General features: G+C 41.4%; 1 protein-coding gene across 1 annotated transcript; it reads left to right on the top strand.

Annotated features, from left to right (window-relative positions):
• The first annotated feature begins 1306 nt into the window (after positions 1-1306).
• On the top strand, positions 1307-15618 carry mvb12ba (multivesicular body subunit 12Ba). The gene is made up of 10 exons (XM_085794131.1): positions 1307-1602; positions 6973-7095; positions 7445-7552; positions 7688-7784; positions 7948-8077; positions 9238-9381; positions 12295-12389; positions 12871-12926; positions 13242-13301; positions 14468-15618. Exons 2-10 carry the CDS (start codon positions 6985-6987, stop codon positions 14552-14554), a joined length of 888 nt encoding a protein of 295 aa, XP_085650257.1. The 5' UTR covers positions 1307-1602; positions 6973-6984; the 3' UTR covers positions 14555-15618.
• The last annotated feature ends 617 nt before the right edge of the window (positions 15619-16235 follow it).

Genomic DNA, 16235 nt, shown 5'->3' with positions numbered 1-16235 from the left:
TCATGTTGAAACTGCTGCTCTCAGCCTGAAATTCACAGAAATTTTCATTCTAAGTCATTCAAGCTTGACTCTCAAGCTTTCTTGATGTTGACAGTGTGCAGATCATTAACAGACAACAGTCTCTGCAACTGTGTGTGCACCGTGGCCTAGAGGCAGAGTGGAAGTCTAATGACCATGAGGTTGTGGGTTCAATTCCGACTTTGGTCAAACATTTGTATGGTGATCACTGCTTGCACTATTTGCTAATTCTGCAACAGCGTTCAGTTGCTATCAGCAGTCACACCATTTCCATTCTTGGAAATGCTTTTTCTAGTTATTCATTCCCATGCACACATGAACTACAGTATCATGGTGGCAATAGATCTCCATGTTGCATGTTTCTCTCCTTGTGAAACATGATACCTGGAACCACAGTGCTGTTTATTCATTACAGCAAGTCTGAAAATGAACATCTGCCTCAAACAACTGCCAGTAAGGATGATAGTTTTGTGCCATGTTTAAGTACCAGCTCAGAGGACATTAGTAAATAAGCATTTATTGAGTGCAATAACATAGATATAGCCTAATCGATAAGATAATGATTACTTTATTAATCCCCAATGGGAAATTCATTTGTCTGTCAGCTCATCCACCTTTTGCAGAAAAAAATAAGGTACAAAGATGTAGGTACAAAGATATTATAAGATATATAGCCTAGCTATCTCTCTGTCATGCACATGGATCTATTATAAGACTACTATATTATAGTATAATACACCCATGGTCGTGCATAGAGAGAGGAGCTGTCCACCACCACTGCAGCTTTTTCATCAAGTTGTTATGAAGTGGATGATCTGAGTTGATCAGAATGCACTCTGCAATCTTCATTGTGCAACTAACTGTTCCTACTCTATTTTCTAACAGTTCAGTACACATTTGCTTTGTAGCACTGGTTTATTCAATAAAATGCACCTTCTAAGCATGGTATATAAAGACATAACACGATTGTAACTGGGCCCCTCCGGGGCTCCAAAACCTGAGAATAACACAAGGGACCTATTGTTTCATTCATAATGAGATTTATTGGTCCTTGCAGTTGGCTACTCAGTATTTATTCAAGAAGACCAAAATAAATGGTGGGCTACAGGGTAAAGACCATTTTTCTTTAAATGCAAACATTCAGATGAGTAGGCTATTCCATTCTTGCTTTCATCCCCTGTGATCTGTTTCCAAGGACAAATGCCTGTAAGAGACTGGAGGAGATCACTGAATGTTAGCATTTCACAAGTCTATGAGAAATCGACATTGCATCACCAGTGTTGTGTTCAGTGATGAACGTGGGCACCGGGTGGCAGAGAGGGGGAAGGCTCCTCCAGTTGGTGTTTGTTGATCACACCCCCATTACAGTCCTCACCCACAGCTCCACTCTGAGCCCCTCTGAATCCACTAGCCGGAGGACCATTATGCAAATCTATACAAAGCGGCCAGTGTCTCCGAGTGGTTTGTTGATTATAGCGATTTCGTAAATATGCGAGTCTCCCCGAGGCTGTGAAGAGGAGCGAGACAGGATAAACCGAAGAAAGCAGCTGAAGACCGGCCGAACACAACTGTTAACCTCGCTGTGTAAGTGGAGAACTCAACTAGTTAGCGAGTTAGCTAGCATTAGCAGCTACTGCAGCTTCGGTGAAATGGAGAGGCAGGGCGCGCATAAAGCTGCTTTTGTTTTATACAGTTTTGACTAGAACTACTTGGATATGAATGATAAACTCTTAAATTGCCCGGTAGATAATGTTTGTCCACCGGGCCGGTCAGAGACACTACAGACCGGGCTGACTGCCGAGTCCGTCGGTCACAGCTGGTGTGACGCTATCGCTAGCCAGGCTAGCTCGCTAGCTTATTAGCTGTGTTATCTCAGCGGCTAGATAACCATGATAAACCACGGTACAAATTAACACAACAAGACTGACAAGAGGAAGGAGATTATCGTTTAACGATTTAATTGTCCAAACTGTGATAGATATATCTGCAAACAACAGAAGCGATGCGCATCTCGCCCAGAGGAGATGCCCAATTCAATTGATAAATGGTCACAGTGGTGTTTTCTAACAGAGATGCTCTCGTGTTAAACCAGGGTGGGACATTATCCAAGTGGTTCGGGTGTTGTGGTGAATTTGGTGTATAGCCACTTAATACACCAAAATCAACATTTTTCTCTAATGGGTTGTTTAGAAATGGTCCTCTAACTCAAGTGTCTTCATGTGCCAGTGTTGTCGTTTTCGATAAACAGTTAAATACAACGATGAAGCTAAATATGAGGAGTACAACAGACAGGAGGTAAACAGAATCAGATGGTGCACTATTTATGGGGGGGACATATTTAGCCATTAGACCCAAGGCCGTTTCCACTAAGACATCTGAAACTGGTCTGTAACCTTTGGTCAGTCTTGTTTTGCTTGTAGATTAGTCATTAACGTTTCATAAAGAGAAGGTGCATTAGTTTCAAGGTAAATGTTAGACACCTAAACCCTAGTGTTGTGGTCAAGACCACATAACCCAAGACCGAATCAATACCAAGATCAGAGACCGAGATCAGTACCAGTACTCATAATAGTCATGTTGCTTTATATTTACACCTCAGCTAAGATAATTCTATATTTAATTGAAACAAAGTTTGGATTGAACAGAAGAACACAACACAGAACCTGCTGAAGTCTCCCACTTTTGACTCTGGTGCAACCATGAACACAAGCATACTCTTACACAATTATAATTATCCTCAGTTATTGAATTATAAACCAAAGTGAGTGAGTGACAGAGGGAGATGTTTGCAAAAAAAAAAAAAGATGTTGCTGCAGCTGTGTTCTTGACTGATCTTGAGAAAAAATCCCGAGTCCAGCTCAATCGAGATGAAGAAAAATGTAGCTGATTCCTAGACAAGACTAAGACCTTGAAAATAGAAAGTGATTTTTTTGAGACCATCATATTTAGTCAAAATTTTCTCTGTGTTGCTGTTGCGCTGATCCTGACTCCCTTCTGTCCACTTCTTCTGCCTGTTTACAACATTTTCTCATGCCCTTTTGATTTAGAGAAGCCCTCACACTTAAGATTCAGATTGTTAAATGGCACATTCAACAAATGTCTTTGCTGTTGTTTGTGGCGTTTCTTTGCAGTAAATAACCCATTTTAATGACAGTGTGACCATCTGCCTCCCTGGGTCTAGATTTCCCACCAAAACAAGTTACCTCACACTGTATTGTTGCAGCACCATCACTGAATACCGGGCTCAGTTGTGGTTGGTTTAACGAAATACAAACAAGCGACAGCATTTATTCTCCCAATAGCAGAATGATAATAGGTGCAGCCATTATCTAGCACTGAAACAATCTGGCCATGCATAAGAAGCCAAAACCTTTCAACCGCATATTGCAAAGTCACTGGAAGGAAAGGGAGAAGCAAGTCGTTAATTCAGGACCTTAATTCATGTCTTTGCAAGCATCCACGAGCATGGATGCAAAAAACAAAACAGGTGCACCGCTATCTAATGTGTAGCATGACAGAATCACTTCTAGTTTTGAGCGTGAAGCACCGAAGTAACAGTGAAACATGTCGCAAACTTTTCAACTTAAAACACTCCTTTGATAAAACTCAAGTGTTTAACCTTCATATTATTTTATAAAGTACAAAACAATATACAAAATAACCAGTCAATACCACGGCTGGGTGGTCCCACCTTGTACTACAGGGAACCATTAACAGTGTCATGAAAACAGATTCAGTTTGATGTGTTTGTGTCACTAACCACAGAAACCATCAGCTTTCAGGAAACAAGTGTCTGGCTAAAAAAACAACAATCTGAAACCAGACAGCCAGAATTTTTTTACAGAGTTTAACAAATGTCAGAAGAGGAACTTTGAAAATGACTAAACCACAACTAACTGCAATGTAGTTAGAGACGGGTGATGAAAAGAGCAATGTGACACTGAAAGAGCAAGGCCAGGCCAGGGGACACACTCAGCTCTGGTGTCAGTTGACAGGGCTGTCAGTAGCCTGGCAAGAGGGATGTTAATGGAATGAATATAATATTATATAGAGCCGCAACATTTAATCGATTAATCAAACAATAATTGATTATTAAATCAATCGTGAAATATTTTGATAATAATCGGTTTGAGTAGTTTTTTAAGAAAAAAAAGTCTTATGCTCTTGTTTCAGCTTCTTAAAGGGATAGTTCAACATTTTGGCAAATTGGCCCATTGCAATAATCCCTATCCTAGGAGTAGGTTCGTTACCCTTAATTGTTGGTGCAAGCCAGTTATAGAACGGCGGAGCAGAGCCATGAGCTGCTCAGAGTTACGCTACGGAGGCTAATGGAATTTCTTTGTTTCCCTCATCAAACTCATCAAATACACAATCCAACAACTCCAAAACGCTCTGGTGGACAAGTTGTGACCTGCACATTCACCACGCTATGAGATAATAATGGAACGTTACGAGACAGAGTTGTTTTCGAGGTAAATTCATCCAAAACCGCTGATGTGCGTTCCTATCTGGGGCAGCTTTTCGGCAAGGGGTCTCTGCATTTGCCTCGAAAACAACTCTGTCTAGTAACTATAACTATAGGGATAATGGCAAAGGATTAATTTGCCAAAATGTTGAACTATCCCTTTAAAGGGACAACGAGGACTTTCTATTTGGTTATAAAAAAGTCTCACATTAATGTGGATGAATCTCCGCTACCCACACTTGTTAATGGCTCCATTTTCGATAAATATATCGTTTTGTCTCTATCGTTATTTTGTTATTTTAATTAATGGTGGAAATGCTGGGCGGACCAGCGTTTCCTTACTTTCGGTTTCGTGGCGAGTCATGAGAATAACGCAGCGGAATCGCCGTTTATGGTCGGAACTACGACGGTATGTGATCGTCTTCGAACCTCTGACTTTAATTCTTGATGAATGAAAACATGAGTCTGTCTTGCACCGGTCAAAGAAATGTACGGTGCGCGCGGAGGCTCATAAATGTAGCGTGAAAACGCTTCGCTTTTCCAAAACTCCTCGTTGTCCCTTTAAATGTGAATATTTCTGGTTTCTTTGTTCATTTATGACAGTAAACTGAGTATCTCTTTGGTTTGTGGACAAAACAAGAGATTTGAGGACGTCTTGTGGTTTGGGAAACACTGATTGATATTTTTTAACATTTGACTGACCAAACAACTAATTGATTAATCGTTTACATAATCGACAGATTAATCGATAATGAAAATAGTTGTTAGTTGTAGCCCTAAAATTATAACGTGTACTGTACTGTATGTTTGGGTGTATGCCACAGCTGTACAACAAATGTTGCTGCCTGCCACAGGAGAGCTGACCTCTCTGCAGAGTTCATGTCTTTAACTAGACCAACCAACCACCAACCAAACCTGTAACCAGCTGGTGACATATGTTTCTGTGTGAAATGATATCAGGGGCGTGGTGTGTCGGCTCATTGGTCTGCAGGCCTCTGGGGTCAGAAGCCCAGCTTTCAGCCTTTTCTGGGTCTTTTATTCTCTCTCTCAGCGTCACAGCTCTGAACACAAGACTATAGTAGTCAAGGAGATGCTATGTAGGAGGCCTCTGTTGTCCAGGCAGCTGCTGAAGGGTTTCTGCTCTGTGTAAATCACACACTCTCTGAACTTCTTATTTATGTGCTGCTGTGGGGCTGGAGAGTCAGGCTTTTAAGAAGTCGGTAAGTTAAGATTCAGTGAAGTCTCATTTAGTGAACAGACAGAAAGAAGCTGCAGGGTTGATTTTATGTGGATAGTGAAGCTTTGGTGACACACACACACACACACACACACACACACACACACACACTCCTCTGTTTATTTTTCACTCCAAAACGTTAATGTGCTCGCCAAATCCTTACAACTGAGAAACTGAAACTGTCATGCTAACAACATTTGTGTGTCTGGGTGAAGTAAGATATTATCAGTTTGTGGGGTTTTTTCATGGGGTGATGTCATGCAGTAAGAATGCATACTGTTGAGGGTGTGTCAGTTACATTTGGGTAGACATCACAACACAGATAGAAATTTTTGTTTAGTCTGGATTGAACTATGTTGGATTCATTTTCACTGTGTGTCTGTTTACAGTGATGTGTAGTTTATTTGTGAGTGTTGTTGACCTTTTTGCTGGTTTTTATTGCTGTTGACATTTATGTGAAAAGAGTCTGATAGATATGTTTCATTTAAAAGGCAAATAAATAGTTAATTAATGAATTCAAATGTTTCTATCCTCCTTAGTAAAGCACGCAAGCCTACATTAGACTACACACACTGCTCCTTTAAATCAGCTTTTCACCCAACATTGTTTAGCCTAGAGCCAGTCCAGCCCACGGGATGTATTTGCCAAGTGTGAAAATGATATAGACAACAGAGGAGGCGTAATATTGCTGAAGTTGCACATACTTTTTTCAAGAAGTTTTTCATAATATGTTTTGTAAAAGGAGAGTTCATTAACTGTAAACATCCTAATAACGTACTTGTTGTTCTTTTCACTAAAACAAAGGGAAAATTGTTGTTCTTGTTATTTATAGGTTATTATGCTTTTATTTTAGGTGAAGCTTATTTTATTCCAAAATCTAAACTTTATCGCTACTTAAAGAGGAACTAAAGCAGAATTTTTCCCGTGGCTATGCTACATTTTTATCTTAATCAAAAAGCTCCCTAGTAATATGGAACCGGCAATCTTTTGTTTATGACAGTTTAGGCTACACATCGTAACATCGTGTATGTTATATAACCTTTTCCACTGCTCCATGTATTGATTTTTCGCCGGCTTCGTTGTAAACGAATGCGCATGGCCAGGTGGAGGGTTAGCAACATAGAGGAAAAACTGCCAGACTTGCAAAATTCCTCTTTAAAGCTTGAACTATGGTCTAAAAATGACGGCCCATAAAAAATGATTGGTCCAGGTTGTTGTGGGTGTTAATCTGTCCTTCTCCTCTCTGTTGCAGAACTCTGCCAACATGCCGGAGGTGAGGGAGCTTTCTGAAGCTTTACCAGAGATGCCCATGGACCCAATCACTGGAGTTGGAGTAGTGGCCTCCAGGAACAGGGCGCCTACTGGATATGATGTGGTAGGTACAGAACACAGCTGAGCACAGATTGACAGCTGAACATCACATTACCATTAGCACTTTATTATCCTCTTAACCAGTACTCTGAGATACTGAAACATGACTTCCTCAATGTTGTCAAACTAATTCATTAGTTGATAATTATTTATAACCATATCATACCAACATCAAACAGGAGTCTTGCACTAGAATTTCTCAAGAAATAAAAATGTTATTAGGGACACACTGATTTTCCCAGGGACTCACTCACATAACCATTTTGGCCCTAAAGAGTCATTAAATTGAAAATCTATCAACACCAGACAGGGTGGTTCAGTGACCTTTAATTCTATTATGCTTCTTCCTCCAGGTCTCCACAACAACAGACGGCCTTGATGCCGACCTGTGGAAAGATGGTTTGTTCAAATCCAAGGTGACGCGCTACCTCTGCTTCACCAGGGTCTTCTCAAAGGAAAATGTACGTGAAACACACACACAGTATTTGACTTATGGTTATATTCACTCTCCACATTTTCCTGCGTTACACTATATTCCCTCAAAATCTCTGACCATCATTTCGCTGTTCTCTTGTTCTCGCTCATTTTCTCCACAGAGCCACTTAGGCAATGTTCTTGTGGACATGAAGCTGATAGATATAAAGGACACTCTGCCTGTGGGTTTCATCCCCATCCAGGAGACTGTTGACACCCGTAAGTTATCAAGTCAAGAGGAAAGCCACTGTGTGGTGAGATATGTCTAAAAATGACAAGCCCTAATCATAAAAACTGCAGAGAGCCTCTCTGGCATTAACATAGAGTTCACGATCTGACCGACTGCTGTGCAGTGATTCACTCTCTGTTCTACATCCCACAGAGGAGCAGGCCTTCAGGAAGAGGCGACTCTGCATCAAGTTTATTCCACGGGACTCCACAGAGGCAGCCATCTGTGACATTCGCATCCTGGGACGCTCCAAGCAGGCCCCCCCTCAGTACACCTTCATAGGGTCAGTATATTTGGACAATCTGGACTGGACAATCTAAAAAGGACAGGATGCCAACTTTCCTGTTGCTGTCCCTTTCAGTTAAAGAAACAATGAAATACTAAAACAGAGGACATGTATTGAAGTGAAGAAAGAAAAGATAGCATATTAAAATCTAATACAAATGAAGACAAACAGTAAATATAAAAATAAATAAATAAATAAAAGCAGGTATAAAAATCATTATCCACTAATAAAAGCTGGATATTAAAAGAACAATCTAGAAAATAATCATAGAATAAAAGCACAGCCTTAGATATCTTTAAAGGGATAGTTCAACATTTTGGCAAATTGGCCCATTGCCATAATCCCTATAGTTTTAGGAGTAGGTTCATTATCTTTAATTGTCGGTGCAAGCTATTTTTAGAACGGTGGAGCAGAGCCGCAAGCTGCTCAGAGCTACGCTACGGAGGCTAATGGGATTTCTTGGTTACCCTCATCAAACTCATCAAATACACAATCCAACAACTCCAACACCGCTGATGCGTTCCCGTCAGGGGCAGTTTTTTGGCAAGCAGTCTCTGCGTTTGCCTCGTCTCGTAACGTTCCGTTATTATCTATTCTAAAAATAGCTTGTACCGACAATTAAAGGTAACAAACCTACTCTTAAAACTATAGAGATTATGGCAATGGGCCAATTTGCCAAAAATGTTGAACTATCCCTTTAAAAAAAAGGCTGCCGTGACTTGTGACACTTGAGACTCACTCTAGACTTGACTTGTGAAAGCAAAACCACTGAAGTCTCAAGCTGTGATTTGTAGGTTTAGTGTCATTCCTAATGGTTTATCTGTTGTGTAGACACGCAGCTGTTCATGTATGCAAGTGGATTTCACACAGTCCAGGATGTTAAGAAAGCTCAGTGGTTGAGCTTCTGTCTGAGGAAAGAGAAAGAAACATGTGACATGTCAGTACAAGTGTAAAAGAAACATGGACACGATTATCCACATGATGCATAAATCACCATAACTCCTCAGAGAAAAGTTTAATGAGAACAGACAGGGCATGGATCATGTATGCACTTAAAGTTTGAGGGTGATTACTGTACATGACGATGTGTTAAGCCTGTGATCCATGATTCCATTAAGCGCTTTGTGCTTATTAGTGCTTGTGAACCTGTTTGACAGAGAGCTCAACAACATGGGGATCTGGTATCGCATGGGGACCGTGCCTCGGGCTCAGGACTCCACACACACTCCAACCACCAACAACGTCCAGAATGTGAACTCCTCCTCCAGCTCAGTCCCAGTGCCAGCAGCTCCTATGCCCAAGTACGTCCACCCTAACTCTGGTTGTGTACTTGTATGTGTGTGTGTGTGTGTAGTGTTCCTCACTCGTTCAGCTAACTCAGATCTAAAGTCAAGGAAAGAGGATGTTCACTGTCTGTTAACATCCTTTCCTCAAGGGAAGGAAATGCTTCCACATTTAGATCACAGTGAAGAAGGAAAAACTTGCAGCCGGCTCATAAAGAAGATGAGTTCACTGACTGCCTCGCTGATGGAAAGAAATGAGGACAGTTGTCTGTTGAAGTTTTATTTCATTCTTGGTTTTGACAAATCACTTTGAATCACCATACCTGCATCAATGGTGGTAATATCCTGCATTTATCAGGATATTAGTATACATGTTAGTCCTGAACATATGAAAACGAGACAATGAGAGAGTGTTCATGTTCTAAGCTGCAGTTTTTGTTTAGTTGTGAGCACTTATTTTCACCAAACAGCATGTGATGAGACAAAGGTGAGGTGAGAAGGACTTCCTTTAACTTGACAGGGCGGCAGAGAGATAAAACCACAAGTATTGATTTTAGTTTAACGCTTAAAAGACAAGCATCACATGTCCATTTATATACTGAGGATTATTTATCCTCTACATATAGTCATTCAGACCAATAAACCATATAGTACAACTTTAGGCTTGTGCTGATTGGCAACCTCATCCTCTGTCAGCAATTAATTTTTTTTATTACCGATCTTATAAAACACATCCACTGTGTTCCGGCTCAGCTGATCGGCACTCCGATTTATACATAATACAGAGAGCAGCCAAACACCAGGCTGAAATATAAAACGATACAGACTTCATGTCTTCATTAAGGTTGACTTGTTCTGCTGCTACTCAACAATCATGTTTAGAACCATTCACGTGTTATATAATCTGAATCTTCCCACTGCTGTTTGCGGGAGAGAAACAGCTCAGCGCTCCTCTGACAGCTCATCGCAGCTGATTTTTTTTTTTCTTTTTTAGCAGCGTCCTTATCGTCCTTACAGGGTAATTAGGTGAACCCCAGGGGGGGAGTGTCAAGATCAAGACAATGTCAAGATTGCCCAACTCTACCACTTTCCCAGTTCGTGATCGTCTCCCTCCACTTAGGCCTCTTTCCCTCCACACGAACACGGGTATTTTTGAAACCGAAGTTTTGTTACATAAAATTCCGCGTCCACACGAGCAGTGTAATAAAAATACTCCACCGTACCTTTACGCAACCGTAAAGTCTCCTTCGCTGCTCGTCCAGCTGCTCTGTAGATGAGCAACTGCATATGACAACCAAATCCAGCTGACAGCATGCTAATAAACAACACCAACTTTGTCACATCCATTTTAGCTCGCTAACATTAACCCTGGTTATTACACGGTGTGAAAACTTCCTTGCTCTAAGGCCAGACTGTGTACGCCAGCATCCAAAATAGATTAGACTCTACACATGGCTCTGGTCAATCGCTGTGTTCTTTACGTCGGGGTTCGGTCTGTCGGGGTTTATTTAAGCAATATATCACGACAGTGGTATAATGAGCATATATCATGGAGTGGAGTGATATATTGCCTTTATAAAACGGTTACCAATAATGACAATATGAAAGAGGAATACGCAATCAATTTGCTGTAACGTTAGTTTTTATTCAACCTGAAATACACTATCCAATTAAATAGCCCCACTGTGAAAAAAAATAGTCCCACCTCTCCGGACGTTGGCTCCAAGTTAGCTCTGCATCTCGTCTTTTCCTCGGCTTTTTTTTCAGGTTAAAGTCACTGCTCAATCCACTCTACCATTGTTAACCCTCCCCGGAGGTGAAAGTTAACCTTAAACACGTGAATTCAACTACTTTAGTCTATTTGTTAACGCTGTAAAAACACCGACTGTCTTTTGCTACCGACTGCAAGAGTACGTTGGCATGGATACATGACAACAACTTCCATTCATACCAGTCATACGTGCCTGACGTGGAGTGAGAGCCTACGCTGTGATAAGGCTTTAGAATAGTAGCCGTGGTATATGCTCATTATACCACGGTTAACAACCAATCAGATCGCCGGATTTCACCTTTCACCGTTTTATAATTCCCTATAACAACTGTAACAACCTCTACGGACGGGCACTATTTACATCAGCAAGCGCTCAGCTCTGAAGTAAACAATAGAAATAGTTGCGGTTGTCCACACGCAACCGCTGAAACCCAACTCGGCCGAAAACTTCACCCTGGTCCCCAGTTTCAGAAGACCACGGTTTCAGTGTTGCAAAAGCACAGTTGCTTGTGGACAAAAATACCCAGGCGGGTGTGGACAAGGCCTTAGGCTCATTAAGGAAACACAGAACCACTGATTTATTTCCACAGCTCACACTGCTTCAGCTGTATATTCTCCTCAGCTGAAACTAAACCTGACCGTGATTCTTTTATTGCTTACAGCGTAGTAAAGCTCAGATGGGATCTCTGAATAATCTGTGTCAGTGTTCTGTGGCTGTTGGTATTTCAATGGGCCTGAAAAAGTGTGACTCTCTCTTTTTGAAGTGTACCGCCTGAAGGTTTGTGAATAAATGTCCGTAGCTCTCACAGAAGACTCAGCTCACAAGTTAATGCTGCCATTGTTGACAAAATAATCCTCCAGGCATCTAATCAGGGATGTATAAGGAGTAAACTAATAGAGATGAGGTGCGTGTTGAGAGAATTGAGAGGAAATGCAGTGTTGATGCAGGAACCTTTAAAGCTGTTTGGTCTCTGGTGGATGTGAAGAGGAGGTTCCTTCCAGACCCTGGAGGAGCCAGCTGTTTCCTGTCCTGCAGGTCTTTCCTCTCCAGGTTTAGAGCTCAGTACAGTAACTATTCACTGGTTCTTAGGACTTGGAGCTGTGAGCAAATGTATAAATTCAATGTTTTTAATGTATTATTTCATTGTTTTTGTCCTCAGGCATATTTCTATGACCCTTCCGGCCAGCTTCAGAGGGAAGAACACCACCAGGCCAGACTATGAGCACCAGAACTCCAACCTGTATGCTATTTCAGGTCAGTGCCCGTTTGTTACTTTCTTTTTTTACTTTCTTACTCTCCTCTTTCTTCTTCTTCGTCCTCCTCCAACAAAAATGATGTGATTTTCTTTCTTCTCAGGGACCAAACAAGCCTAACTCTATTGGCTGTGATTTGTAGGCTGGCAGCTCCTGTAGCACAGTGCTTCATTCCTGATGCTAGTAGTGCATTAGTGCATGTCTGTCTGCTCAGAGTCAGAGTCAGAATAGCTTTCATGGCCCAGTAGTTACTACACTTAGAAGGAATTTGATTTAGTGCAAACAAGTACATTCCCCTTCTCTGTCTTCATCAGAATTCAAAACATAGAGCTTTTAATGTGGATATGGGGTTGTTGGCTCTTTTCCATTATGAAAATCCAATCCACCCAGGGATGACATCGCTGTCTTGGTTTTCCTCTTATTTCCTTAATTCTATTGCAAAGACACATTCACTTATTAATTTCCTCAACCTTGCGTTTCAGCCATGGACGGAGTGCCCTTCATGATCTCTGAGAAGTTTGCCTGTGCCTCGTCTGACGTAAGTTACCTGTCCTTATCTGAAGCTCTGTGGTGGCAGGTTGAACAGGTTTTATGTCCAGTAGTCTGCTGCTGAATTCTTTACCTGTTGTTTAATGTCACTGTGTAAGAAGATTGTTTAATCTGTCTGTCAGATTTAGTTTGGCTGGTAAATATTTAGTCAGCACAATAGATGTAGAAGTAAGGTGAAACAAAATAATGGTTTAGGAAACACTACACAGTCCAGAACCAGATCCTGTTCAGTCCAAAAACAGAGCTCCTTGGTGGAAGTAGCTAGTGTTACTGATTACATAACATCACTGTTGTGTATGTGCAGTTGCAGCAGGTGGATCTGATGGGCATCACAATCAAATCACTGGCTGAAATCGAGAAAGAGGTAAGGACACAGATGTTTGCAGTTACAGTTCTGCTGATATTTAATATAAAATGTGTTTTATTTCATGTGTTCATCAATTCTCTCAGCTAGAATAACATACAGACCACAGTAAATACTGGGACATGGAAACATAAGCACTTCTTTAGTAATAACTTTGCTGTAGCAACATTTCTGTAAAGAACTGAGTTTATTATCCTGTTGTTTATTACAACATGATTCTTCATAGACCCAAGTTATAATGGGAATTACCCTTTATCTTGTGCTGCACCACGTTGACATTGATGAAGACACAGTTGTTTCCAACAATATGATGTGAGATCTATGCTTGGCATCTAAATCGATATAAAAATAATAAATAAATAGGTGTGGAATTACAAAATGAATGTCTTTAGCTGCATTTAGAATAGATTTGACATTCGATAGAGATCATTTCATTTCAAACCTGTATTTATTCAGGGAGGCCAATTGAGAGCAGGCTCTCTTTTTCAATGACGCCCTGATTACAGAGATAAGAACAACGCAACAGCAACACTGACCAACCAAAAACAAGCAAATCCAAACACAATTATAAACAAAGTACACAATATGATCATCAAGTGTCAGAATTAGAAATACATTGAGCAGACACAAGGAAAACAGCACATAATTGAGGGTCTCAGCTTCAGGAAAAGCAAGTACAAGTCTAAAAGACTCCTGAAGGACTCCACTGAAATAAACTGTTTCAGATCAGGGCTGGAAAAGTCAAAATAATCTCCTTAAACTTTATCTATGTTATAGTTGGATGATAACTCCAAACACCAAACACACAGGGCTGAAATGTAGAAGTGAGATGAAAGAAGAATACAAATAGATAAAGTTGGGCCATTAAGATAACGTAGAAATTAAGAACAGAAATTAGAGGAACATTCTCTTTGTTCCTTAAGTATCCAGCGTTTCGCTGCTGCAGCAGAAAAGACAGGAAGTATTCAAGCTCCTTATCAGAAGTGGAGCAGCTCTGATCGCAGCTGCTGCTCAGACACTTGAGATTAAAAAAAAAACACTTGGACCGCAGCCCTGGGTCGTCATGAATCATTGGGTAGTAGTAATGTTCCTGTAATTACAGACTGTGTCCACCAGAGGTCAGTGTGTTCCTGGTGGAGTGACTTCTGTCTCTCTCTTTCTCTCAGTACGATTACAGTTTCCGTACGGAGCACAGTGCAGCAGCTCGCCTCCCTCCCAGTCCAACGCGGACTTCTCTAAGCTCCGAGGCCTGAGGACCCCGCCCCCCCCACACCCCCACACCAACACCCCCTTCTCCAGACCACGGCTGGAGATACCCGTACACAACTACTGACCTGCCCACAGTGAACAGTGAGACCCCACCGCCTCCAACACAACCGTACTGAGAAGACAGAAGAAAAAACAATAACGACAAAAAAAACAAAAGAACTATTAGTTTCCTAAAAATTTTGGGAGATGTTATTTGTCTTTCTGTGTTAGTTGTTTGTTTGCAATGACAAGGAAACTGAAACTGAAGTGGCAGAACGCTGTGGGACTCTGAAACCACTGGACAACACATGATGATGATGCAGATTTTAAAGTGAGACAGAAAAAAACCCATCGAACCCTTTTTGCTCAAGGAAATTCAAATTGAGCATCATGCGATTTCAGATTTTTCCAAACGCACCGTGACGCGTTGAAGTGTTGCTCCGTTGTGAAATAGCCACAGCCCTGTGGGAGAGAGACTTGTTCCAGACAAGGAACCGCTGGCTGAAGTGGACTGAGGACAGACCTCAGATCAGCCTTCGCCCCTTGTTCACGACACCTGCTGCTCTGAGGATCCCGCTTCATGCCGGAACACAAAAGGAAACTCCATGAGATTTGTTTTCAAGCTCGTACTGAACTTTTTGTTGTCGTTGTCGTTGTTGTTGTTGTTGTTGTGGGGAATGATGTGTTTTGTTCTCTAGATGTTACTGTGATATACCGGTGCGACTGGCGTGTGCACTTAGTGTGTGAATCTCAGCGTGCTTCTCTTCGTCCACTGTTTCTGTACACGAGCCTCAGCTTAGACACACGTTACGCTGCTGGGCCACACACACACACACACACACACACACACCACTGTTCTTCTGACTCTGTCGACCACAGTTAATGTAGTGTCTGCTGTCGTAGGACTGGTGTCATCATACACACATAGTGATGATTCAGCACCTCACACTTTAACTGGCGGCCATGTTTCAATAACTTACTGCGTTACTTGCGTAACTATGAATAATTTCTTTGAAGTCTTTGTTAGCACATCTGTAAACTGCAAACCAAGTCGAACATTAAAGGGATAGTTCAACATTTTGGCAAATTAGCCCATTGCCATAATCCCTATAGTTTTAGGGGTAGGTTTGTTACCTTTAATTGTCGGTGCAAGCTATTTTTAGAACGGCAGAGCAGAGCTGTGAGCTGCTCAGAGCTACGCTACGGAGGCTAATGGGATTTCTTGGTTTCCTTTACCAAACTCATCAAATACACAATCCAACAACTCCAAAACACTCTGGTGGACAAGTTGTGACAGATAATAACGGAACATTAAGAGAGTTGTTTTTGCACCAAATGCTCCCAATGGGGACGCGCATGAATTTACCTCGAAAACAAGTTGTTGGACTTGTTGTTGGTTTGTGTATTTGATGAGTTTGATGAGGGAAACCAAGAAATCCCATTAGCCTCCGTAGCGTAGCTCTGATCAGCTCACGGCTCTGCTCCGCCGTTCTAAAAATAGCTTGCACCGACAAAGGTGATGAACCTACTGCTATGACTAAAGGGATTATGGCAATGGGCCAGTTTGCCAAAATGTTGAACTATCCCTTTAAAGCAGGGTCACCATCACTAGTATAAATGCTCATGATTCATTTTTCGGTCACACGAGGAAAAGCACAGGTTCCTTTTAACTTGTTTGCAAAAGTA

The sequence above is a fragment of the Trachurus japonicus genome, chromosome 12, assembly GCF_045865225.1.
Source record: "Trachurus japonicus isolate A0001 chromosome 12, Traja_1.0".
Classification (NCBI taxonomy): domain Eukaryota; kingdom Metazoa; phylum Chordata; class Actinopteri; order Carangiformes; family Carangidae; genus Trachurus; species Trachurus japonicus.
Note: the sequence above shows the minus strand (reverse complement) of the source record. Positions and strands in the feature narration are given on the sequence as shown.